This window comes from Pogoniulus pusillus, chromosome 16 (assembly GCF_015220805.1).
Source record: "Pogoniulus pusillus isolate bPogPus1 chromosome 16, bPogPus1.pri, whole genome shotgun sequence".
NCBI lineage: Eukaryota > Metazoa > Chordata > Aves > Piciformes > Lybiidae > Pogoniulus > Pogoniulus pusillus.
Window position 1 is genome coordinate 16,530,884 of NC_087279.1, and position 26,921 is coordinate 16,557,804.

General features: G+C 49.4%; 1 protein-coding gene and 1 long non-coding RNA gene across 5 annotated transcripts; one reads left to right on the forward strand and one right to left on the reverse strand.

Moving 5' to 3' along the window:
* Window positions 1–253: 253 nt before the first annotated feature.
* Window positions 254–5,478, reverse strand: LOC135182556 (uncharacterized). Of its 2 annotated transcripts, XR_010305242.1 has the most exons (5): window positions 5,153–5,478; window positions 4,382–4,532; window positions 2,561–2,781; window positions 1,491–1,926; window positions 254–1,038 (listed from the first exon to the last, which is right to left on the reverse strand). It is a non-coding gene; the product is annotated as an uncharacterized LOC135182556 (long non-coding RNA). The 2 variants fall into 2 exon arrangements; XR_010305241.1 differs by lacking the exon at window positions 254–1,038 and having other exon boundaries at window positions 1,401–1,926.
* Window positions 5,479–10,214: 4,736 nt separating this feature from the next.
* GATA2 (GATA binding protein 2) lies at window positions 10,215–21,349 on the forward strand. 3 transcript variants are annotated; one of them, XM_064156790.1, is made up of 6 exons: window positions 10,215–10,292; window positions 10,826–11,315; window positions 12,016–12,615; window positions 15,215–15,393; window positions 18,451–18,576; window positions 19,405–21,349. In XM_064156790.1, the coding sequence occupies exons 2-6, from the start codon at window positions 11,087–11,089 to the stop codon at window positions 19,702–19,704; spliced, it is 1,434 nt and encodes a 477-aa protein (XP_064012860.1). In that variant the 5' UTR covers window positions 10,215–10,292; window positions 10,826–11,086; the 3' UTR covers window positions 19,705–21,349. The 3 variants fall into 3 exon arrangements, with proteins under 3 accessions (XP_064012860.1, XP_064012861.1, XP_064012862.1); XM_064156791.1 differs by having other exon boundaries at window positions 15,248–15,393; XM_064156792.1 differs by lacking the exons at window positions 15,215–15,393; window positions 18,451–18,576; window positions 19,405–21,349 and adding an exon at window positions 14,864–15,183.
* The last annotated feature ends 5,572 nt before the right edge of the window (window positions 21,350–26,921 follow it).

Sequence of the window (26,921 nt, forward strand, 5' to 3'; positions counted from 1 at the left end):
AACAGAAAAAAATCCCAAACCAACCAACCAACAAGCACAAACAAAATAGAGAATAAGAAAGAAAGAAAAGGACAAGAAAAGTGAAAAGAAAAAGATCATGAAAAGTTTTTTGTTTGGGATTTTTTCTTTGATTGTTTCTTGTTGTTGTTTTGAGTTTTGTTTTTTTGTTTGGGTAGAGTTTTTTGTTTGGTTGTTGGTTTTGTTTTGTTTTGTTTTGTTTTAATGAAAACTTCTCTGAGTGGGAGGGCCAGATGTCACACTAACTCCAGGAAAAATAAAAGACTCCTTTTCTTTGGAGTTTATTTTTTTTTCCTCCCCCAGGTTCACCAGCTGCTCCCCAAATTTGGGTTGCGCCATGTGCCCTGTTCTGCCCATGGCTGGAATGTGGGAGGATCACCTGGCACTGACTGTGACAGCTGGAAACCAGGACCCAGGGGACTGGCTGGGCTCCATAACAGGGCTGTCAGGATTTGGGAGGAAATGGGCTGGGGTCCCCCTTGGCTCTGAGACTGCTAAAGGATGGGGCAGAACTAGGGCACTGCTGAACCTAAAAGTGGTTTTCAGAGGTAGCAGGTTCTGAGCACCCCTGAAAACAGCAACTGGTTCTGGTTGTGGGTGCAGGATTGAGTGTAGTACAAGCAGGTGCCTGGGATGCCCAGGGTGATGATAAAACCTCTTTCCCTTTCCCTGAAAGTCCACCAGTGGAGGAAATAAAATTTTCAAAGTGCATCATGTAGCAGCACCTTGCAAGGTTTTCTGTCCCCACTTCGCTGCCCCTGGTTTGGGGCACTCAGAGGATACTCTCCCTCACTCCACAGAGACCTCAGCACAGACATGCTAAGAGCCTCGGGGGTGTCCCAGACCCGGCCTGGGGGCACCCTGCATCCATACAGCCCCACATCCATGCATGCTAAGTACAGCAAGGAATACATAGATTTTGCCTATCTGCCGATCAAACGCGGAGATCTGCTCTGGTAAATGATGCATTAGATGCGGTGGCTGTATTTGTTGTGTGAGTTTTGAAAGGGTTCCGATAATCTGGAAGCGAGAGATAAGGAACACCATTTATTCAGCAGCACTTTGGAACCAATTTTCAACCCTGTTCAACCCCATTCTCCAGCAGCCTCCAGGAGCCCAGGAGATAAGGATTGGGCTATTCATTATCTTCACAAGGAACAAAGATTAGCTAGCAGAGATGAAAAATTACCCCTGGATAGTAATAATAAGGAAGCGAACCTGGAGAGTTGCTGAGCCTATATTCCCCCTGCTTTTGCTGCTGCTTCTTCTCTTTTAAAATTCTCTCTCTCTCTCCTATTTTTTTTTTTTAATCAATATTGAAAAGGTTAGGTTGGTGGATTTTTTCTTATTTTTTTTAGAGTGAAAAAAATCGAACCAAAAAAAACCCCACCAAACCCAAAACCCCAACCAAAACCTTCCCCACTGTCTACACTGTCGACCATATTTTTCAATATGTAGAATATGGTTGTTACCGTGAAAGTGAGTGAAGCACCGTCCCCCCTTCCTCCCAGACTTCCAAATGACATCTTTAGTGCGAAAACTCAACAGCAGAGGAAAACACCTTTCTCTTCTAGCCGGCATGAAGGAAAAATCACACACCTCCGTGCCGCTCCAACCCCAAATGCCTCTGATGGCACTTGTGGGGTTGGCTCTGGCCCCGGGACAGCCCGGCCGGCTGAGGGTCAGCAGCAAGGGAAGCCTCAGCGGGCAGACCTGCGCCTCCGCCGGGTTCAGCCCCTACATGCAACCGCCTGGGCACATCCGTCTGTCCCCGCCTGGAAAAAAATCTGCAGTCTTCAAACACTCATTTTCCCATAGTTTTTCTGCCTGAGCGACAGTTCTTCGTGTTAGAGTCGTTCTGTGTAGGGGCGACCCCAGTGTGCGGCTGGCGACAGCGTCTCCCTTTTCCTGGGCACAAGGGGAGAAAAAATGTGTGTGTGTATGTATATATTTTAATACAGCATTCTTTTGTATTTTGTTCCCTTGCATAAACCTGTCGATGTATCTCTTCTCAAAGGATGAAGGGTAGTACAGAAGGAGTAATTAAAACACTTACTTTGGAAATGGGCTGCGTGAGGCTGATAAGAATTATCTGCCGCATATCAAGGACCCTTTTTCCCCCGAACCATATCACAAAGACAGACAGAAAATGCCAGTAGAATAGGATTCCCCCTCCCCTTTCCCCTGCTCACATTTTTACCTCCATTATGATGGTAATTCCGCTCCCGCGAAAGTTTTCTCCTTCCCTTCCCGAACCGTATTTCGTTCCCCTTCTCCCGGAGGGCCCTCGCCGGACTGTCCGGCCTTTGTCTTTCCGTTAATATGGTTTTCCCGTAGTCGCGAGTGGGGGGTCTCGCTCGCCACCCCCACTCCTTCCTCCCCCCATCGTTTCCCCGAGGAATCGCCCCTTAAGCGCTTCATCGCGAACCCGGCGGCCCACCGCAGCCCCCCGCAACCGGCCCCGGTGCCCGCCGCCCCCCTCCTCCCGTAAACTCCGAGCGCTTGGCGAGGGGATCCCTCAGCTCCGTACACACACACGCACGGGGAGAAGAATACCCAGCAGGTGAGGGGTGCCGAGACGGGGCTGGGACGCACAATCAGTTCCGAACCCATTCGTCCTGGCTGGATTTCCCAGTGGTCTGAGAAATATGTCCTTCACCGCTTCCTTCCTAGCTCTAACATCGAATCGTCACCTTACATACGCTTGCGCCTCTTCCAGCTTCTCCGCTGCCTCTCTTATGTGCAGGTGCATACCCCGAAAGACTAAGTTTGGGAAGAGAAGGGGGGGGAGGGGAGCAGAAACACGGGGTTACACAAAGCCAAGCTGGTCAATGGCTTAAAAAAAAAAGGGGGGGGGGGGGGGGGAGAAAAAAAATCCCAAACATTCCCTTCACTGTGGAGTGGAAACAAAATTAGTAACAATCGGAATAATTTATACGATCCTACAAAGCGGATCCCCCCCACCCCACCTTCCTCGGGATGCAGTGGAAGAAGCGAGTGGCCGGGAGAGGTTGGGGCTGTGGCACCCAGAGCACCCGAGCCCGGCTTCCCAGAGCCGGTGATGTGAGTGCGTGTTGTTGGTGTAATATCAATTCATTTAAAATATGAAAGTCAAGTCGCGTAGACTGTGACAGCAACCGTAACAAAAGGTGCAAGCAACAGACAATGTGATGTGCTTGTACAGATATTGTAATGATGCAAATGAAGTGGAGGGGACGAGCTGCCTTATTATGTACATAAATACACAGTGGCTCGCTGTGCCATCCTTGAATGCAGGAGAGTGAGAGAGAAGGGGAGGGAAAGAAGGGAGAGAGGAAAAGAGAGGGAGGGAGGTGGGAGGAAGGGAAGGGGGGAAGTAGGGAAGGGACAGAAGAAGAAAAAAAAAAAAAGGGTTCAACACGAAGACTGCTGCCAGTTTTCAGCAGCGCGCACCTCGGGCACCCTTCCGCCTGGTTGCGCACACCCACAGCCCGCGGCAGAGCCGCCACTCCGGGAGCAGGCAGGCGGGGGGACTCCCGCGGCCGGCGACCCCTCCCTGGCCCGCGGCGTGGCCTCGCGGTTGAAGAGAAACGGCACTTTCCAGGCACCGGCGGGAAAACTGAAAGAAAATCGTGGACAGGCGAGAGGCAAGGTAAGGGGACGCTGCTGCGCTGCTCTGCGCGGCCCCGAGGCTGTGCGTATCGGCACCGCGGCTTCGCCGCCGCAGCGCAGAAATACAAGTCCTGCTGCCGGAGCGCATCGCTCAGGACAGTTTTCTCTGGGGACAAATCTGGCATGGTTTTAAAACATACCAAAAAATTGCCCGCAGACCCAACAGAACCCCCGCGCCGGATTCTCCCACCCGTCCACGGCAGTGGCGAGCTGAGCCCAGTGCGGCTCTCGCCGGCCCCGAGGACGGCGGATGCTCCGCTAGCTCTGCCCGCGGCTCGGCCGAGCCCGAGGCGCAACTCTCACCGGCACCCCGCGGGGAAGCGGCCATTGGGTCTGAGGTTTGTTGTGGTTTGGGGGCTTTTTTTGTGTCTGTATTCTCTTTTTTTTTTTTCCTTTGCCATTGTGACCGAGGTAATTATTTAAATCTCCATCTTGGAAAGTTGTGGAGCCTTCCGGAGACGGGGTGGGTAGAGGGCCGCTCCCCCTCCCCACAGCTACATCCTATCTCCTGGCTCCCATTGTTGGCAGATTTGGGCATTAAAAAAAAAAAAAAAAAAAAAAAAGGCAAGCAAGAAAAAGAGATGCGAAGGTTTGTTCTGGCTCTAGAAGGCGGCAGGGCCCGGCCCCGCTTCCCTGCACCTGCCTGCCGGGGAGTCCTCTCCGTCCCAGTCCCGTGCGGCAGCTTACGGGGCTTTGCATGATTTAAAATTACCCAGCCACATCGAGGACCGCGCCGCTCCCTCTCCGCAGGCTCCTTCACCCGCCTCTGCCTATTTTTAAGTTTCTTTTCTTTTCTTTTCTTTTTTTTTTTTTAATGTGCGAAGTTCCCCTCTTTATCTTCCTTTTGCTTTGGAGTGTTGAGCCTGCAAGACAAGGAGGAAAAAAAAACCAAACAAACCCAAAACGTAGGAGCAGCCAGGAAGCGGAGCCTGCCTGGTTCTGAGGCACTTTCAATGAGAAGCGATTTAGCTAAGTGGGGTGCGGATTTCGGTCTTGGGGATTCCTCAGAGCATGGAACATCTTTATCAAAGGCAGTCTGGATTTGTGTGGGGTATTTTTGTTTGTTTATTTGTGGGTTTGGGGTTGTTTGGTTTTTTTTTGATGGTGGGTCTTTTTCCCCCCTCGGAAGTCCGAACCTCTGCTTGGTTCTTGCCCAGAGGCTCTCAGAGGCCACATGGGACAGACACCTCGGGCGCTGCCAGCACAGGGCGTGAGGCGAGCCCCACTCGCCGGCGCCGGTTCGGTCCCTCCCCGGCGAAATTTTGCTTGAGGGAAATAAATCAAACTTGGGGGATCGGCTTCTTTTCTCTCTTCTCTAACAGCCGACCCCGAAACAAACTTGCAAAGGTAAAAAAAAAAAAAAAAAAAAAGGAAAGAAATAATGAAAAAAATAATAACCAACGCTACAAACAAAAAAATCAGTATAGAGCGATCTCATGCGAACGAAATCTGTCCTGGCAGGGCCTGAAAAAAATGTTTATACCTTTCTCTGGGCAAAGCTGTGCGTGTGCGACATCCCCCGACTCCCCCGCGCGCGTTTTTCCTTGGGAACTTGCACAAAAGGCGTATTTGTGGGCGGGATGGGGTCGACTTGAGGCTTTTCCTCCCCTTTATTTGCAGCCTAACGAGCCGAGCGGCTGCGGGGCTGCGCGGGGGCGAGGGAGAATGGGCAAATTGCGGACAAAGCACAGGTGAAGGGAGCCGTGAGGGAGGCTAGGATCGAGGGCTCCCACGGTGGGCGACGCATGCCGCGAAAATCGTTTGTGGGACGGGGAACAGCTACCAGGCTCCTGCAATATGTACCAAAAAAAAAAAAAAAAAAAAGCGTTCAGTGGTTTATTCCCCGAGCTGTCTTTTCTTCCCCCCCCCCCCCCCACTTAATGCAGCTTAAATAAGGTCTTGTGGTTAAGAGGTAACTGTGTCATTTTATAACCCTATTAGCTGCCACTAATACGAGTTAGTAACGCAGGACGGGGTGCCGGGGGAGAAGAAAAGCAAAACGGAGACAAGGCCAGAGGGAGGGAAACAGAAAAAGAAAGGCAGAAAACAAGAACTTCCCCTTTCCAAAAAAATTACACCCTAGGAAATATACCTGAGGCGGAGGACCTGCTCGCTGCGGCTAGTGGGTCCTCTACCTGCCGCGGCCCCGGCGGGGTTGGGTGGAAGGCGGTGGGGGGGGGGGGTGTGGGGGGCCGGGGCGGTACGGCCCTCCCAGCCCCCTCCCTTCCTTGGCTCACCCTGAGGCTCACACTTCGCCCCACTGGCACCGTCGGCCCAACGCTGGGCTCAGCGCTTCTCTCCCTTTTTCTTATCGCGGAGTTTATTCTACCCTCCCTGCGGCCGCCGCGGGCGGCACCTCGGGGCGTAGAGGAGCGGGGGAAACGCTGTGCGACCGCCTCGGGTGGTCTCGACCCCAAGGGTCTCTGTTCACCGGGAGGCAGGAGAGAGGGGGGGAAGCCTTCCTTGGGGAAGTCGCCAGGAGCACCGCAGGGAGGGAATGTCTGGAACAAAGTGCCCCGGGAGCTGCGCGTCCCACCCAGTCCAGCCCCAGTGGCGCAGGTACATATTTTCAGAGAGCTAAGCACCTAGGATCGGGAAAAAAGCAAAAACCCCTTCCCGGGCGTGCAAATAAATCGTCAGCGTGTACGGCCGGGGGGATTTGTTTTCTGTCTTCGCTCTACCCTGGCATAGGTGTCAACTCCATCACATAGCGCTACTAACTGTTGCTAAAACATGTTGTCGTTTCTCCCCCTCCTTTAACGATATGACATCACCTGTCAATCAAATCAAAATAACCAGTTGTGCTCCCAGATCTGGGGAAGCTCCCCTATTAAAAAAGAAGGAAAAAAAAGCAAATACAATAATAGAATGAAGTAAATATACGCGGAGCCCGTTGTGTCTGGAGTGGGGAAAAGGAGGAAAGGGGGGAAAGGAGGTAAATGGGGAGTTGGAAGGAGCGGAGTGGGCGAGCAAGCAGCGTCCTGACCTCGCCGGCCCCTCTCCCCGGAGGCTTGGCAGAAAATTGAGGGGAGAGCTGCTTAACCAGCCGTGTGAAGCAGGCTGCGGAGCGGAGCTAAGCTGTTGGCTTCCAGCAGCCAGCGCGGGTTGCTGCCGTTCCCGGTGGGTGAATTAATTCAATTACAAACCTCAGCCGTGCCGCCGGGGCATTCAGCGGCCCAGACCGGAGCCGGCAGTCGGTTCGCCAAACGCAAACGCGGGGACAAGACAAGCTAGGGAAATAAAGTCCCGCCAGCCGGCTGGCTAGGAAACCTCATGTCTTAGCCGCGGGAATTAAACCGCTCCCTCAGCACAAATCGTTCATCTTTGCTGGAGGGGTCATTTACCTTACAAAGGGTTTTAATGGGTGTTTGGGGGTGAGTACAAAACGTGAGCTGGGTGCGGGGAGAGGCGCCGGCCTCAGTGCCAGTACCCCGGGGAGGGGGCGGCCGAACGCCTTATCCTGGGAGAGTGCGGGCGCCAGGCGGGGGCCCGACTCGAGGCAGAGCGGCCGGAGCCGCTGCCCACCAGCCCCTTTTGTTTGTGCTTCACCGGCCGGCCCCCGGGTAACCCGAGACGGGGACTTCAGGGAGTCCTGGCCGGGCAGAGCAGGGGTCTGCCTCGCCATAAATCAAGCCGCCTGATTAATCTTTACAATTTGTCTTTTAAAACAAACACGAACGAATTATCAGCTCGTTAACTGCGATTTTATCACCTGCCTAAAACAAACAGCCCACCCCACTCCCCCCACCAAACAAAAAAAAAAACAAACCTCCCATCTCCAAGCTGATGGCGGCCGGGCAATGATTAAAACATCCGTAATAATTAATAAGGACGTAGCGAGGCGCTGGACTTCGCCGGGAGTTGGTGGGGCCGAGACGATCCCGGCCTGGCCGCCGCTCAGCTGCAGCAGGAGGGACCCCTGAGCACCGTGTGCCCCGGCAGCCTCCGGTCTGTGGGCAAAGCGAAGCGCAGTGGGGTCCTACCTGCAAACTCCTGTGTTTATTTTATACTCATTCTTCTTTCAATTAAATAAATATCCGGCATGGGGGGGGGGGGGGGGGGGGGGATATATTTCGGTGGTTTTGATGTGGGCTTTTGGTGCATTAAAAAAAAAACCTGTTTCGGAGGGAGAAGGTGGATTTTCAGAAAGCTCTCTTGGTTCTCTTCCTTCCTTTTAACTTTCCTTTTTATTTTGTTATTTTTGCTTTGTTTCCCTTTCCTCTCTGGCACCTCCGTCCTAAGGCACCCGGGTAGGCTCTGTGGCGGGCAGTGTCTCCGCAGCGCGGGGGGCACTTATCCTGCTGAGCCCCAGCCCCTCTCTCGCCAAGCCCGGCCCAGCGGCTGTCTTCGGCCTGCCCGGGCCAGCCAACCAGCCCGTCCCGGGAGAAGCCGACTCCACCGCCCCTTCCGCGCCCGGCAGCCGACGGAGGAGCTGACGCGCGGCTCGCCGCTTGCGACCCCCGCTGCGGCAGAGGGGGTGGGGTGGGGCGAGGGCCCCCGCGGTGCCGGCGCCGCGCAGCCCCGAGGGCAAAGGGCCAGGGGTGAGGATGAGCTAGGCAGCCCCTGTTTTGGGTAGAGGCCGGCAGACCAAAGTGGGAGAGAGCAATGCTGGCTTCCCCTGCCCTAGCCTCTGGAGACCCCAGCCCACGCTTCCTCGCCCCACCAGGCTGCACTGCGGGTCCCTCGCAGGGGGCTACACTGGAGTACCCTCGCGAGAGGTTTGGGGAAGGACAACGGGTGGCGGTAGGAGAATAGTTAAGGAAGGAGTCTCGTGTCGCTACGGGCAGACGGGCTTCGCAGCGAGGAAAGGGAGTTTTATTATTATTATCGTCATCATTAGTATTATTGTTGTTATTAAAAAAAAAAATCATTTCCTGGCGAATTTGGCAGTGACGGGTGACGTCAGAGCCCCGGCGTCGTAGTGACTGGGGCGGCCGGGCCGGGGGGAGGCTGGCTCCTGCTCCCATCCCCCAGCGCTGCCCGCTGGCGGTGGGGCGGCTTGGGGGGGCAGCAGCAGCATCCCCAGAGTCGCCCCGCTCCCCCCTGCTCCATCCTTACAGAGGGGCCAGGAATAGCCGCATAGCACCGTCCGGCTCCCGCGGCTATTTCCCCAGCAGTCGTCGGGTTGGAGCCGCGGCCAGAGCCCGGCAGGCTGAGGGGTCGTTTTTTCTCCAATAGCAGCCTCTCTCCCTGGGCTAGGGGCGGTTTCGTAGCCCTGCGGCCAGCTTGGAGGTTTAAGGAATCACCATGAGGACTTCCCTTTTGCCCCAAAAGCCTCGGCTGAGGAATGGGAGAGAAGCGCGTAGGAAACGGGACCCGCAGCAGTGCCCGGCCGCGCTCTGGGGAGTTGCTTGTAACTTTCCCATTATTACTGCTTTCTGCCCCCAAAGCGGGCAGGTTTAGCCCCATCCTCGGGAGTGGCAGAGCCCAGCCTGCACCCCCAGCTACAGCTTAGCCATGCCGCAAACTTCGCAGAAAACGCCTGTTGATTCGGGCTGTGCTTCCTTACCGGCCCAGAGCGCACGAATAATTGTAAATATTAAAACCCATGGGGTCTGGGGCTCTTTTTTTTTGTGTGGATGTATTAAAAAAAAAAAAAAAAAGGAAGAAGAAGAAGAAGAAAGGGGGAAAAAAAAGCCATGTTTGTAGCAGGGCAGCCCCATCGGGGAGACTAGAGTCGGGCCCCACGCCCGCCCGGAGCGCTGGAGGCCGAGCAGCCGGGCTCTGGGTCTGTCCCTGCCCCGCAGCCCAGGCCTTTCTTGTCTTGCCGTTCCCCGCGGCTAGAGTGGAGCTTCGCATGTATTTGTTGTTATTTTGTTGTTGTTTGTTTTATTCCCGGTTCAGACAGTTATTTCAATCTAACGTGATGGGAACAACCACGTTGGGGTTTCTCCCGGCTGCGTGATGCTGTGCCTGATGGAGGGAAAGTTAGGGTATCTCCCCAGAGCTGGTTTCCATCCCCTCAGCTTCTGGGAGCTGTGGCTCCGCAGTCGACCAGCACTTGACGGAACCAGCCACACCACCTAGGCTTTCACGCACCCCGTCCCCGCTCGCCCGCTCCGGCACCCCTCATTCTAGCGTCCCCGCACACCCCGACTGGACACCCACCTCCCTCCCCCCTTATTTTGCCGTCTCCGCCCCGCAGGGGCGTGCAGCGCCCGGGTTAGGGAAAGCCCCTACGGCGCTGCCGGGCGAGGATGCTGCGAGCGGGGGAAGGGGGCGGAGGAGGGGGTCTGCGCCGCGCTCCCTCCCTCCCTTCCCCCCCCCCCCCCCCCGGCCGGCTCGGTTTGGGGCCGGGGGTGCGGTTGGGGGCGGTGTGGGGAGGCGGGATTGGCTGGCCCGGCCGCCAGCCCTGCGCGCCCCGGCCCGTCTGCGGCGCCGCGGCCAGCTGGCGCCAGCGCTCATATAGGATGCGCGGGGATGGGACCGAGCCGGCCAGAGCAGCGGCTTTGCCATCTGAGTAACACCCTCCATCAGCCTCCTTTCCTCCTCCCCGCTGTCTTTACCCCCCCTCTCCGTCCTTGCTTTTAATTCCCCCCCCCCCCCCCCCCCCCCCTTTGCGGTACTCGCATCCTCCAGTGCATCGCCACCCACCCTGCCGAGGCACCAGCCTCCCGTGCTGGGTAAGTGTGGGGCGCGGGGGGGTGGTCGCTGCCTGGGACACTCGTTGCTTTCGCTAAACACCCTTCTAACCTCTCTTCGCCTTCTCTGTCTCTCCTCCTCCCGCTTTCTCCCCTCCTTTTCCTTTTGTGTCAGTCGGAGCTCTCACTAGTACTACGCTATATCGGATCTGCCGTTCTTCCTTTCTTTTTTTTTTTTTTTTTACTGTGCTTTTGAAGCCAGCTGGAAAAACTCCTGTTGACGTTTGTAGCGAGAGCGGGGAGAAAAAAAGCATCTTTTGGCCATTTTTCCCCCCCTGTTTTTTTTTTCCTTTTGGGTAAAGAGTTTGAAACGGGATCTGTTTATTTTGTGGGGCAATGAGCTGGGAGGGCGCAAGGCGAGAACTCGAAGACTTCGGGGGAGATGATATTTTTAAAAGGGGGGAGGGGCTCTGTTTCCCCCTCCACATCCATGCACCGCCTGAAAAGGAGCCGGCCAGGCTGGCAGCTCACCCCAGGGCAGCGGAGTTGCTAAACCCTCCCGTCTCTCCCTACAGGTGTTGCCCCGGCGCTTTCCGGACCCGCCTCGGCCACCCGCCTGTTGACAGAGGGACACGCTGACTTCGAGAGTCCTCCCCTATCCTTCCGAGGAAGCGCTCCAGTCACCCGGCAGTTTTCCTTTTAAGAAAAGCCACCTCATCTCCTAAGAGTCACCAGCAACGCCAAAAGCTACTCCCCGAGCAGCACCACCACCTCCCCACCCACCGAGCGTCGCTCGCTCCTGATCCGAGGGTGGGTGGGAGGGGAGGCCCGAGGCCATGGAGGTGGCCACGGACCAGCCTCGCTGGATGGCCCACCATGCCGTGCTCAACGGGCAGCATCCCGAGAGTCACCACCCCGGACTGGCTCACAACTACATGGAACCAGCGCAGCTCCTACCTCCGGATGAAGTCGACGTTTTCTTCAACCACCTGGACTCCCAGGGCAACCCCTACTATGCCAATTCCGCCCACGCCAGGGCCAGGGTCTCCTACAGCCAGGCACACGGTAAATCAGCACTCGCTGCCCTCCTTGGCACAGCCGGCCCCTTCCCTGCCCGCCTCTGTATGTACTCCCTGGGCCTCTCTGTGAGGGCCGGCAGAGACGAGGGGGTTCACTCGGGGGCCGCTTCGATGTGTTGGAGCCAGGGGGAAAGGAGATCTAAGAAAACAGGATAGAAAGGGCGGCACGGGTGGATTTTAACCCTAGAGATGACCAAGGACTGGTGAAGGGAAGGGAAATAAAGGGCGGGGGGGAGGTGAGAGAGGAAGGGGAAATAGTGTATGCACAGGCTAAAACTTTTCAGACACGGCTGCTTCCCGGATGCAAAATACAAACCGTTTCAAATCAGCAATGGATTTTATTTGAGGGTGTTTTTAGGAGCTGGAGAGAGCACACTGCCGCGTCTTGGAGGACAGAGCAGAAAAGGGTTTGCTGCTTATGCCAGGGATCCCAGGGGTGGGGCGGGAGGAAAAGGTGCCTTTCTCTCTGGGATGGCTGCTGTCTCCCTTGGAAGGGATAGGGAAGGGGCTGTTGCGCCAGCCTGGCTGCTCTTCTCCGGGTTGTGAAATCTCCCCCGCCGTGCCTGGCTCCCCTCCGGCTCCCCTCCGGCTGAGGAGCTGCTTGGGCAGGGAGCTGGGGTACCTCCCAGAGTCGCTCTAGGCTGAGCCACCCTACGCTGATCTCAAACGCTCTTGTGTTCCTACAGCTCGCCTGACCGGGAGTCAAATGTGCCGGCCTCATCTTATACATAGCCCCGGGATCCCTTGGCTGGATAGCAGCAAGGCGGCACTGTCTGCCCATCACCACAACCCCTGGACCGTCAACCCCTTCACCAAGACACCTCTGCATCCTTCGGCAGCCGGGGCGCCGGGCGCCATCTCCGTGTACCCCGGCAGCAGCACGTCCAGCACCGCTTCTGTGTCTTCGCTAACTCCTGCCTCGCACTCCGGATCTCATCTCTTCGGCTTCCCCCCGACCCCTCCCAAGGAGGTGTCCCCGGACCCCAACTCCACCAGCGCTGCCTCTCCTTCGTCCTCCACCGGGGCCCGGCAGGAGGACAAAGACAGCATCAAGTACCAAGTGTCGCTGTCAGAAGGGATGAAGATGGAGAGTGCCAGCCCGCTCAGAAGCAGCCTCACCAGCATGGGGGCCCAGCCCTCCACACACCACCCCATCCCCACCTACCCTTCCTACGTGCCAGCCGCTCACGACTACAGCAGCAGCCTCTTTCACCCCGGCAGCTTCCTGGGAGGCCCCGCGTCCAGCTTCACTCCCAAGCCGCGGAGCAAGGCCAGGTCCTGTTCGGGTAAGTGCTGCAGCCCGCGCTGGAACCCCGTTGCTCCCTGGATGGAAGGGCTGGGGGGATGCCTGCTTGGGGGTCTTCACTGGCGGTTTAGGGGTGAGGTTGCAAGATGCTGCGAGGCTGGGTGCTTGCCTCAGCTCCCTCGGAGACAGAAGGGCAGGTGCTGCTTGATCTTGCTTTTCTGGGGTATTAAACTAGGAGATGGAGCTTGTGCCAGGCTTCTGCGAGTGCCAGCACACATCCACAGTGACTGCTGAGCCACCAGGCGCTGGCCTCAGGGCACTCAGATGGGGCCGAGGGGCAGGAGCAGTGGCGCGATGTGAGCTGGCAGATCGCATGTACAAAGAGATTTATAAGAGAAAAGAAAAGTTTCCTTGGGAGAAAAGCTGACCTCGGCCAGCTGAGGGGCTCAGGCCCGGTCCTGCTCCCCTAAAGCTGTCAGAGCTCCACGGATCACAAGTGGGGACTCCTTAGTGATAGGTATATTTGCGTCTATAATTTCAACGTCTCGTCATTACTAACAAACCAAGGCCCCAGTGCAGGATGAAAGTGAAACTCAGCCGGCCGGCCCGTTTCGCCTCGCAGAGGGCCTTACTTGCTTCACCTCTGCAGGAGCAAAAGTTCAAATATAGTTTACATACCAGTGTGAAAGACTAAGGTGTCCAGTCCTATTTAACGACAGCCTGCCTTTTAACTGGAATACACTCCATGGTTTGCTGCGTTTGGGGTTTGTGTTGTTTTGCTTTTTTCCTGAACTAGACGTTTTTCTGCTTCCAAACGACTGACTGCAGAGCGTTCCCTTGTTCACAGTCCCTCCTGCATTGCTTCCTAAAAGTGCAGTCCTAAATCAGGAAACTAGGGGATGGGCAAAATTTTGACACCCCTCTAGAATCACACTCGGTGTACAACTAGATGCATGAACTAAGGGAGTTTGTTTAGTTCCTGGTTAGTAGAATCCTCAGCAATGGAAGGAGATGAGCCACAGTATATTGGCACTGAATTTATATAGCCCTTTAAAAACAAATGACTGCGAATGTGCTTGTGTGTGAATCATTATCCATCACTGCACATGTTTCTGAACACACTACATGTATTTATTTTTAACGCAGCCAATTATTTAGAAATGTGATCTCCTGTGAGTTTTTGCCACAAAAAATATCAGCTATTTTACAGGCTCATCAGCCTTCTCTAAGGGAAAAAAAAAAAATACATTCTCTCTCTGCCATTATTTAAACATGGTTATTTTATTATGTATTTTTCAGTAGTACACGGAGCAGAAAGTAAAAGCAATTGGCAGCTTGAGCTTTCCGAGTTTGGAAACAGATTAAAGATCCAGGTCTCTGTAACTAAAGGCAGCTTGAGCATTTTAGTTTTAAATTTTGATCCCGTAGTTGCCGACAATTTTATTAGAGGAGGGAAGAAAGGAGCTCTTTTCTTTTTTTTTTTTTTTCTGTGAGGCAGCCCCCTGTGTAAGGAACTGGGGAAAGTTCGTGACCACTCTGTTTTTGTAGGAAGGCTAAGACTCACGACACCACGACTCCTGCAGCTTCCTGCCCTAGGAGGGACAAAAGCTGCAAATGCATCACCACAGTGCTCCCCTCATTTTTCACTCTAGGCTGTGTTGTTTAAAAGCCACCCACTCCCTAGATTAAAGGAGACACAAGCCCTGCTGAACTCAACATGGCCTGCTTCAGTTATTAGCAAGAAGAATTTCCTCTCCAGTTAAATACTGTAGGATTTGCATAAACTATATTAAGAGAGATTCTATATTAAGCAGACCTGCCCTCAAACCATCAGAGGCAAACGAACTTTTAGCAGAGATCTTTCTGAGGCAGAAACACATATCTAGGAGTTGCATGCTGGGTTTTCATACAGCCACTCTACAATGCCGTGTTTCCCATGTTGTGCTACTAAAACTAATAATGAAGCAGTAATAAGATAAATTGCTCCCTACCAAACCCAAGCTGTATTGTTGGAAAATCGCAGAATAGAAAAGCCTGGGTTTTAACAGTAATTCCCAGAGTGAAATGGAACTTTCTCAAAGATCAGCCTTAACAGCGTTTCTCTGCCTTTAGGACAAAAATCATAACTGAGCCTTTGACACTCTGTATCCATTCTCTGTCTGCTCAGCTTTGCTTTCTCATCCTCTAGTATTTGCAACAAAAAGGAAAGCACAGAAAGCCAGGTACTTTCACGTAGATTGAATTCCAGAAAACCTCTTCTTTTGACTTAACACCTTGTGTATTTGCAGGTGTGCGTGTGGATACGTGTACATGTGTATTTGTGGCAGGAGAACACGGGCTCTAACCCTCGGGAGTGCAATACATGTGGGAGGGGAGCAGTGCTCAGTGCAGATTAAGGGAGTTCTCGTTACTGAAATGATAACTTCCATCCAGCACAATAAGAGTGTCACTCTTACCTTGCAGAGAGAGCTGCCTATTTCTGATCATGACATAAAATACTCGCTGGAGTTTGGGCACTCTCGAAACGCTGCTGCATGTGCTGTAGATGTCACTGCTGTCTGATTATGCTTGAACTGTTTTGACTTCTGGAATATGCCTAAAGGACAATGCAAAAAGCTTTTGTGAATTTGTTTTTAAAGAAAGAAATCCGGTTTCTTCGTGTTTCCATTTAGAAGGCAGAGAGTGTGTGAACTGTGGAGCAACTGCTACCCCTCTCTGGAGAAGAGACGGCACCGGGCATTACCTGTGTAACGCCTGCGGGCTCTACCACAAAATGAATGGTCAAAACCGACCTCTCATTAAACCCAAGCGAAGGCTGGTAGGTGTCTCTCTTTCTCTTGGGTTTGGGAATATAAGTTAGGGAAAGAGGGACCACACGCAGGCACAAGTTAAATGTGTCTCATCTCTGCTCCCCTGTGTGGAGCTGAGCTGTACTGTACATGGGCGGTCAGTCACGTCGAAGTCACTGCCATGCCTCGGGGCAGATATCCCCCTTCTGACCCCCGACATCCCCAGCACAAGCCAGTGCGCGCTGCCGCTGAGCCCGCCAAGCGCGCCTCTGCCCCGAGCCTCCCTGCCGCTCACAATGCATGTGGGATATCGAGTATCCATCTCCCCGTCTATCCTCAGATGACAGCTTTTAATTTAATTCCTTATTCATTGGGCCTCTTGGGATGTTTTGGGCACATTCTGGGAGTGAAAGGGTTATGAGTTTTGAATGTCCTCCACCATGTACTAAAAAAAAAGTTCCAGCTCCAAAAAGGAAAACAAATCAGATGAGCCAAAGCTACTGCTCTCTACTTAATAATTATTTGTATAAAAGCCATGAAGTAATTTTCACTCTTATATTCTCAGGCAATATTAATATTGGTTCCCTCCCCAGACAATCCCCTACTGTTTTTTTTTTTTTTTAGTGCTTCTTTTATTTTTTTATTAAAAAACAGAACAAAAAAAAAAAAAAAAACCCTTATTATTTTTCCATGGAGTCACCTATACTTTGTATTTTCATTTGAGTAATTAAAAAAAAATGTCCTTTCTAAGCTCCTGGTAGTAGTTTCCTATCCGGATATCTGTACGTTAAAGATAAGGAAACTTTGTGTATCTGTTTCCTGACTCTAAAAGCTTTAGAGAGTTTCTATAGGCAAGCCTTGCCAGTCATGCTTGCTGTTTTGAAATTTCTAATACACTCTACTCCACAAATAATGTGTAAAATGCTAAGAATAATGAAGTATTTTAATTTTTTTTAACATTTATTTTTAAGCTTCATGATTTATGATAGCTAAGTCCCTTAGCTATTCAATGTCCCTTAGCGCGTTTCAATGAGGTTTGGAGTCCAGAAAATTGGCATTGCTGCTCTAACACTGGGATTGGATACAGAACATTTCTGTCCAGAGTCAGAATTTCAACTATGCAAGCTTCTTAATGACTTGCCTTCAAAAGTGACTGACAGATAGAAAAACGTTAAGACAACAGTGTAACATTATCGTCTCTCGGGCTCAAGTGCTTTCTAGTCTGAATGGGACAGGCCATAGAGTTAAGCAGCATAGCTGAATACCAGTAAGCCGTCTCAAATATGCAAACATGGGTCTCCACCTTCCAATGTGTTGGGGAACTTGTGCCTAGCTACCTGCAAGGGGTCTGGGGGACGTTAGAGAGTGTTTTGGTGTGGGTTTTTTTCAGTGTAGTTATTTTAATGTTTTAATTGATTTACAGCTTTGTTTAGTGCACCCTTTTCTCTATTTTGTTTGTTTGTGGGGTAGAAGAGATGGACATCTTTGGGAATTAGTTCATATGGCATGCAAAGTGATCATATTAATAATGTCACTGTTAGGACGTCTGGCATTAATTGCGTCTGGGTTGCATGAGCATACTTGTAGTACGGGGCACCCTTTCTTTCTTCTGTTTGCCTGTTCTCACGAGCAGGTAAGGGGCTGAGACAGGAGTTTCTGAGGGCCCGATTCTCGCCCGGCACTGCTGAGCTATCCATTTGCTTTGGGAAAGTTAGAGGGCCATGGTATACATCAGGCGCAAGTGAGAACTGGTGCTACCCCTTTCGGGAGCTGCGTCAGTCTGTGCATTGAGCGGCATCAGCTGCCTGGCAGAGCCGGCAGGCAGTGGGGTGCACAAAGTTCTGAATGGGAGCCCCACCACTCCAGACCCTACTCTGCTCAGAGACTTGCCCTGCATGTTGACCTGAGCTTCACTGCTGCTTCATCCTATGTCTCCTGGCTGCTAAATGCAAAAATATTCAGACCCTGGGGAAATCACTGCGATTGATACGCATTAGAAAGTAAACTCTGCTAATTCAAGGAGAGAAAATACTGAGTCCTCAGCACTAATCCAGTTGCACAGAATGGGCTGTGTTTTGAGTACATTGAGAAGAAGCTCTCTTCTAATACAAAATTATTTCCCGAAACACGGGGTGCAATTAGTCCATCCATAACTCATTATAGGATACTACAATTGCACAAAGGAGTATTATTGTGGGGTCTGCTAGACAAGGGCCCCTCCAGAAATTACTGTCTGCCTGCCGTTCTACTTTTCTACCGTTCTTGTTTTGGGAGGTGGGTGAACGTTTGAGTGTTTCTCTTTTGCCCCATCTTGGTTTCAGCAGAACAATAATTTTAGGAAAGGGTGGTGGATTTTTATGTAGTTTGCCTTGCACTCCCCTTCCATTTTTTTTATGTCGTTATTTGGGGGCTTGTCGGCCAATGAACTGGGTACGGATAGAAGCAGCAGTCTGGTCAGCAGAATCACTGCTGCAAGGCATGAAATTTGGTTTGCTAAGTATTTAAAGAAAGTTGGAGCCAGTTTTGTTTTCTCCCTTTCACTTGTAAATGGAAACTGAATTTTCAGTGATGACTCTGATAAATACTGCACCCAGTTAAGTAATGCAGTTAGTTTTCCTTTGTGCCCATCTTTAGAAGGCCGAGTAGGGGTAAAAATCACATTCTTTCGGACCATTCCCTCTTTCAAACCTACTCCCAACATTTGGCACAAACTAAATCGGTAATTAAAAAAAACCCAAACAAGCCAGCATTTGCATTATGCATTCTAGAATCCTACAAAAGCAAAACCTGACTAAATCAGATGATGTTTCGCCCTCTCAATTTTTTTGCTCATTGAGTTAGAGATACATTGTTTTCCTCCGTACTTCTCCTGCACACAGGGTGCTGTCTGCCAAAGAGAACACTTGAATTTAATCGAAAAGGGCTACAAAATGTAAACCCGACAGGAGGTTTCCTCAGCCACGATACTCTGTAAAATCTCGGTAGCTAGCTGTACTCAAACCTGAATATTGAGTCCAACCTGACCTTTCTTATGATCTCCCTCCTGCTGCTGCTTACATTTGAAATTTCCTTTTTCTTTTGGTTAGTCAGCGGCTAGGAGAGCAGGGACTTGTTGTGCCAACTGTCAGACAACCACCACGACCTTATGGCGACGTAATGCAAACGGGGACCCAGTTTGTAATGCCTGTGGACTCTACTATAAACTGCACAATGTGAGTATTTACTCGTCTCATCTGTCGCTGCTTGCCTAGCTGGGATTGATGTCTTAACTGCATGGTGTACACTAGGCTTTTATTGGTTTCAGGGGTTTGGTTGTTGTTTTATTCCTTCCCTTGTTTCTAAGGTTCCCCTGGGAAGTGGCAGCCATTCTTTGTCAGCATAGTGATGCTAAGTTCAATGACATTACAATGTATTAGCTTGGCTTCTAATGCTTGGGCAAAACAGAGCTGCCACACTTGGGTTTTAACTCGGCGTGCTTTTTAACTAAGTGTGTTCCCCCCACAAACACAGAGGACATTTGGAAGGGGCTCTGTGCAAAAATGAATCCTGATGGGGCATATTGATTTTAAATATGTTTTAAAAACTATCTCTCAGGCTTTGTTTGATTATAGATATTTTAAAAGACATTAATTCTGAGCAGGAATCACTTGGAAGCTTATAAACTATTAAGTAACAGAGGTTAATGGTACAAGATTGCTCATGTCTTAGGACTGACTTTGGGTCAACATGTGCCTTCTAGTTTGATCTCTCTTATTAGGAAGTGAATGAGGGCTGAGGGTAAGCCTACGGGAAAGAGCTTCTTCAGCTGCCAAATTCAGTTCGATTTGTTTTTCACGTCTAGGGTTTTTTTGTGTGTGTGTGGTTTAATAAAACAAATCAACATAAACAAATTCTGAAGAGAGAAACACCATTTTTTTTTTTTCTTGGCCAGAAAAAGGTCTCCATCCAGGAAAAGCACATGGGGGCTGTCCAAATGTTTTCGTTTTTGCACAATAAGGTCATTTTGTCTGCATGAGCCTGATTTTTCTCATTTATTGCAGGTGAACAGGCCTCTGACCATGAAAAAGGAAGGAATCCAGACCAGAAATAGGAAAATGTCCAACAAATCAAAGAAAAGCAAGAAAGGCTCTGAGTGCTTTGAGGAACTGTCCAAGTGCATGCAGGAGAAATCATCTCCCTTCAGTGCTGCTGCCCTTGCTAGTCACATGGCACCCATGGGGCATTTGCCACCTTTCAGCCACTCTGGACACATCCTACCAACACCTACCCCCATCCACCCATCTTCCAGCATCTCATTTGGACATCCACACCCATCCAGCATGGTTACAGCCATGGGATAAAGCATGATGACCAAGAGGCCCACCCAAAGAACATGGGGCTTTGCCTAAGATGAAGCCAAGTAAGGAAATATTCTGCCAAAAGGAGAATGTAGAGATCGTTGCTCCCATCTGGTTTAACTCTTAATGCTGGACTTGCAAATGATGGGTCTTCTGCAGAAATGTGTAGTGGTGCCTGTAATGCACTTTGCCCCCTCAGGTATAAGAAAGATGAACTCACCTGTTTGATACTTAATGGTCCATCCAGCAGGAAGCAAAAGGTGGCAGAAGCTGAAGGAAAAGGCTCGGAACTGGCTTTCCTTTCTCTCTTTGTTATTACTGTGAATATTGTAAAGAGATATAAGCAGCCTCCCAGGATGGAATCGGCTCCCTTGAAGCCAGACATGCTGGATTTCTATCGTGGACTTTGTTTGGGATGGGGGAAAAAAAAAGGAGAGAAAAAAAGAAAAAGAAAAGGACATCTTTATAAAAATGTAATTTTAAAAATGAAATCAGACACAAATTCATATTTATTTTGCTCTTATTTTCCACAAAAAGCCTCAACCCTCTGACTGCATGTTTTTATGCCGTTATTTGCAATGGCTAGCCTGTAAGAAAACTTGCCTTCAAAACGAGGGAGACGGTGGGGGAAACATATTTGGCAGCCCCCTAGCATCAGCCTCATCTACCTTCTACACCAAAATATCTACTATGAAGGGGAAAATACTCGGGGCAGGGGGAATGAAGCAAGCCTGCAGCTAAAATAGGGGACTTTTAATGTGCCCAAGACGGTGGTGATTTTGACACAACTTTTTTCATTCTTTTCCCCAAAATGAACGAGTTATTTATGAAAAACCAGCCCCTCTCCCCATTCCTCAAAAGAGACCACAAGATGAGACAAACTGTTGGGAATAAAGCTGAGGGAGGCAATCCTGTACTAGCAAGGGGTGAGATAGCAAACTTTTACCAAACTGTTGTGCCTAACTTCCAGCAGAGCAAAAACCATCACAGGGCATAAGAGCATCCCATTCGCAGGCTTTAAGAGGTTGAAGCATTTTTGTTCTGTTGTGTTGGCAGCTGTTGCTTAAAAAATGCAGATTAGCTGCTTGGGCAGCTTACTTACGGGCAGTGTGGCCACCACGTCCACACACAGCCCACTAGCGCCTGTGCTGGCTCAGGCATCCAGGGCCCCGGTGGACTTCACAGGGAGGAAAGGCAGAAATGAGGTTGAAATCACTGGAGAGGGGAAAGAGAGAGACAATCAGTTTGAGCTTCACACATCCGTCAAATCCCAGATGCAGGGACAGCTGATGAGACAAGGGAAAGCACCGTCCTAAGGGGAACGTTTGCTTTCCATACAGTATTTTATATAGGGAAGAAGAAAAAGAAAAGGAGAAAAAAAAAAGTCTAAATCTCCCATTATGAAACCATATTGTATGTAAATGACTGAGCACAAAGCTATTGCCAATGTGAAGTGTATTCTATTGATTGTTATGGCCTGATGCCTCTCGTGAACACAAGCTCCCGTATAACATACAGTGTACATATTTAGCTATACTTCTGATGAAAATACCCCCCCCCATGAGCAGAGGGGTTTGATAATGTAAACCACATAAGCTTAACTCTGTGACAAGCTTTTTTATTTCATTTTGGTTTCATTTTTCACTTTTTTGATTGTTGTTTTGGGGGTTTTCTTTTTTTTTTTTTCCTATTTTTTTCCCCTTTTCTTTTTTTCTTCTTATTTTCTTTCCTTTTTCTTTGTCTTTTTTTTTTTTTTAATTGGATCAAGCCAGTTTATCTTTACTGCAAAAGTCCTGCTTTACAACCAAACCAAACCAAACCAAAATGAACCCAACACCAAACAATTAAACAAATAAAAATGGATGTAAGTTTAATTCTTTTTCCAAACACATAATTCAAATATTTGATAATGAATTAAGAACCAAGCAGCCATGAAAATCCTGCTTTCTTCCTTATTTTTTTTTTTTTTCTGGTCTGCATAGGCATATAGGTGCACTTTGTAAAGAAGTGGTAATGAATGGAAAGCTTAAATTGGGTAGGAGAATTTTTAATCTACAGAGATTAAAAAATAAAAATTGGGTCCTTTTTATTTTTTACCTTTTACAATGGTACAGTTGTACATTATTTGTACCCAACTCAAATTTCTGTAGGATTTTGGGCAGGGGGAGTGGTGGGGAAAGGGATGTGAGGTGGAAGACAGGGATTATTGATACAGTTGACAAAGTGCAATATATTGTCAGTCACTGCAGCATAGACAACGGCAGTCGAGATTTAAATTATTTTGTACTTGTATCAGCATAAAAAAAAAAGAATCTTCAGTATTTTCTGTTTTTATTTTAATTTTTATTTTGCTTATTTTTGGATTAGTGAACTAAGTTATTGTTAATTATGTACAACATGTTTATATATTGTCTGTAAAAAGTGTATGCTTTCCTCATATTCCTCCAAGGTGAATATTGCTAAGAATAATAAAATACCTTTTTTTTTTGGTGAAAGTGCCTGTGCCCAGCTTCATGTCATAAAGGCTGCTTTTAATAGGGAGAGAGGAAAAAAATTACATGGTCATTGTTGCCAGTAGGGCTATTAGCTTAAACTTTATGCAGAACACTCTATTGATATTTCAAAAACCTACCAGGCTAGGACCAAAAAAAAAGTAGTTGGTGAATGATTTAGTATTAAAAAGCACAGGTACAAAAGCTCATTCTCTGGTGTTGTTTTGGGGTGAGGAGGTCATGCAGTTAAGTGTGCTAAAGTTTCTAAACCAGTTTCAAATCTAAGGTGGCAGCCACGTTGCAGATGATGAACTGCAGTTTCTCTGCTTGGGTTTTTGTTTCTTTGGGTTGGGTGTTTTGTTTGTTTGTTTTGGTGGTGGGTTTTTTTTGGGGGGGAGGGGCTGTTTTTTGTTTGTTTGTTAGGGTTTTTTTTGTGGTTGTTGGATGGATGTTTTGTTTGTTTGTTTGCTTTAACTGAAGAAATACTTTGCAATTAAAAGCAAGTTTTAAAAGCACTGTAAACATGGAAAAGCAGCCAGCTGCCTAATGGGTTTCAAGGCAGGGCCTGTATTAGACCAGGCAAAGCTCTCTGTAGGTTATACCCTGCTCTAACAGGTGACATCATCAACCTGGAAACCTGTTTCTTACCATTTGGCATCATCTGTGGTGTGAAGGGAGCAAGGGGGGATGGCCAGCTCTGAGTTGCTCAGTACTGTCCTGGAAAGAACGGGTTCATCTGTGGGTACAGGTGGGGAGCACGTGTGGGCTGGCATACGAGGACGGAGACAGTGCTTACCACGGCCAAATCTCTATGGCTGCTTCCATTGCATGGTTGATTCTGACCCCCAGAATACCTCAGGGTCTTATAAAATGAAGACAAGTCTTGGAAAAAAAACCTTGCCATGTGTGGGGGTGAGCACTGCTGCTACTAAACCAATATTTTCAAGAAAACTGCTCACGAACTTTGGGTTTCCTCCTTTGACCGCCCAGGGCTTGAGTCTCATTTCTGTGGAAACTAACTTGGGATAACTCCTTACTCATTAAGACCAAAAAAAAAAAAAGAACCCAAACCAAAACAAGTTCCTTTTTCAGTGTGCAAATTCCATCCCTTTCTATTACTGCTTCTCTTTTAACCGTGCAGCCTCCTCCCCATCCCCGTTTGCAAGCCCTGCTGGTGAGGGAGAGGGAGTCAGGGCAGCTCTAGATGTGCTGAAGAAAGCACTTGCAACCGGGACAAGACCTTCCCGCATCGTTTCAGACGAGTTAATCATCTCTCTAACTTGTTTAGCGAGGCTTAGTGCAAACACCCATTAAAAAAAAAAGAGGCAGTTTATAGCATACCATACAAGCCTCATTTAAAAAGAAACATGTTCGTTTTCAGACAGGTTGAAAACGGGGTTATGGCTGAACTCAGCCACTCTCTCTCCACATCGCCACATAGCCACATTTGAATAGTCGAGATGAAGAGAGAACGGGATAAATAACGTCCAACCTGGTTGATTCCATGATTCTATGCTTTAAAATAATGCAGAGTAATCACGCTCTTTACTTCGTTTGTACCTTACACACAGTTCAGGCTGTGATGAGAACTTGGTGTTGCCTCTCTGCAGGCATCTCGCCGGGGTTGGTCTGATCTGCTGGCAGAATCAGGGCCGTGACCCATCAGCTCGTCAGGAGGGGTAGTGCTGTAGCCCCCAGCGCCTGGAGGAGCACGCCTCTTCCAAGTGGGATCTTCAGCAGTTCCTGCAACACAGATAACAAATAATCCCGTGTTTGTCAGGTGGCAACTAATCTGTGCAAGATCAAACCATGGCTCTGCAACGCAACGCATGTATCGTATTTGTCTCCAGACATTTTGCATAGCGGAAGAAAAACAAACAGCCGGGAATGGAAATGGAGCAAGTGTGTAAAGTTCAACCCAAAGTGTAAGCACGGAGCAGATATCGAGGCAACAAACTGGGATTTACGTTCCTTTCACTACCAGCAAACACTGGGGGACAGGATTTTTGTGAGGGGAGAACCCTGACATTACTTGCCTTTGGTTCCCGTTGTTGGGATTATTGTTTTAAGCCGTGCTTAATTGTCATGTCTCCACGGCCACATCAAAAGCCGAGAAGATTAGGTTACAGGGAGTGTTTGATGTCAAAATACAAAATAAATAAAAGGAAAGCTCAAAATGTTCCATATTTTCCATGATGTCTAGCGAGGGCTTTGCCTCAACCCCTCCTGGTTTTTGTTTTGATTTTCATTTCATTTTTATTTTGCTAAGGTTGTACTTTCAGCGGGAAGCCTGCAGTTACCTACAAATAACTCCACTGCTTTCCAGCAGCAACTCGAAAGGGTTAATATCTCCTCTTTGATGGCAAACATGGTATAATTAACGCAAACTTCTTAAGTATCCTGGTGACCTGTAGATGGCCACATGAGAATTTTGTTATTTACTGACTTGCCAAACGTTTATTGCTTATAGCAGGACAAGTGGGAAGCAGGCATTAATTTTGATGCTGTTATCTGTGATTGTGTGTAAAGTTCATAGCAGAGAGTGCCTATATGTCAACTGCAATTAAACATTTTCCTCTTTCTTCTCCCTTCTTCCCCCCCCCCCCCCCACACCTTTATTAAATGAATTTCACGTTGGTGGAGGGGGCTGGACCGGCAGCTTTGCAAACTGAAATCCTGCCTGTTTGTAGAGCAGGCATGACACAGCCAGACGCAGGACAACTTCCCCTTGCCTGCAGCCTGCAAAAGAAAACAGTCTGGTGCCATAGAGCATTTGAACCTTGGCTTCTCCACAGAGACAGTCAAACCAGTACCAACTGTGGCAGGGCACAGAGGTGGATTTTGTAGTATGGCATCTCACCTTGGAAACTAGCCTGAGAAGCACCAAAAACGAAGCCAAAAGTCACTATCAGGTGAATAGATTAATTTATCACCAACCTGAACTGGATTAGAATGCATGACCTAGAAGTAAAATGCTTTGTTTAGCCCAACTACCTGGGCCATCTGGTCCTTGCAAGTAAACATTTCTAAGTGAGATTAAGTGACTGTGCTTTAAGCATGGTGATATGAGTGCAAACCAGGCTGCTCTGGATCTAACAGATCAAACCTCAGCACCAGGGCAGCTGGATGGTGCCACTTCAGAGACACCATTTGCTTCAACAGCTTTGGGTGCAATTCTCCAGGGTGCCAGCTTTGCAGTCAATCCTGATTCACTCTGATGAATCCTTGTCAGATCCAGAGCTCAACCTAAATCCAGGGCTCCTATCCCATCAAGGTGCTGCTGGGAAGTTGAGGGTCACAACAGAGGAAAACTATGAGAGAGGCTGGACTAAGAACTACGTTGCATTTGCAGTAAGAACTAAGTTGCATTTCTGAGCACCAAATGCAGTCATTAGAGTAGGATATAACAGCAGCAAAAAATATCCAGCAGGTAGTAACGCAATGGAGAACTAACCCCTCCTTCGGGGAAAGGCTCCAACATACTGCAGAGTGAGGGAACTGCTACTGTTTGGTCTATAAAAACTAAATCAGGGAAGTACAACTTTAACCCAGCCTAGGCAGCAACACCAGGGAGAAAACAGCTACCCACCTGTATCTTGCTCCTGTGCTTCTCTCTATGGTTCTGTATTCTGGGCTGCAAGAAAGTTGCTTCTGGCTCGGGAGGGTCAAGAGTACATGTAAATCACCTGGAGCTAGGCTTGTCAATGCCAAAGCATGAACATGGACCCTTGTTTCTCCTGGAGACCAGAGCTTTCCCCAGCGGGTTGCTGGGGCAGCTTGACTTTTCTTCTGGAACAGCTCCTGGCTCCTCTCTCTCAGGAAGAGAAGATGTGATAGATTTCTTTACATGGGACACAGGAGCATTATGTTGACTGGGTTTTTTTATCTTTCTTTCTTTTTTTTTAGTCTCTGGTTCTTTCATTCACACCCACCTGCCCTATTCACACCCACCCGCCCGCACTCTGGCATTCTGGCAGCAGATTACAGAGCATCCCTGTTGATCTCTACTGGATTTTGCTATAAAATTCAGGTTAATTTACCACCTCCTGCTACATTTCAACTCAAATTTATTTTTACTTTTAACCAGTGTAAAACCTTGAAGCAAACCCACCCCAATTTTGAGAGTTAATCTGTTAGAAGACAATTAGATGGGCGAAAAAGAAACAGAATCAACCCATTCATGTGACCTCTGGTCCCACGGGCACTGTGGGCTGTATATGCCTGTTCTCAAGTCTAAGTCCCACTGACACAGGGAAGATGTTCCTCATGATTCTATGGTCTTGCTCTGGCAGAGACTTGATGGTCTATGGAGGTCCCTTCCAACCCCTAACATCCTGTGATGATAACGCACATCTCAGGACACACACAGACTGCTGTCTGACATACTGTGTGACTGAGGTCACATCCCTGAAGGTGTTTATGGCCAGGCTGGATGAGGCTCTGGCCAGCCTGATCTAGGGTAGGGTGTCCCTGGGCATGGCAGGGGGGTTGGATCCTTGTGGTCCCTTCCAACCCTGACTGATTCTATGATACAGATGACAGGATTTACCCCAATCCCTCATACACTCACTTTCTGATAGCAAGCAAAGTTACAGCACTCCATGCCTCAGTTTCCTCTGGCAAAACAGGCACAGAAAAGCCATGACCTCTGCTATCAGCTGCGTACAAGTGTTCACTTGCTCCAGTCTAGCAGACTTCTGGGCAAGTTCTAACAAACGGCTGCGTGTG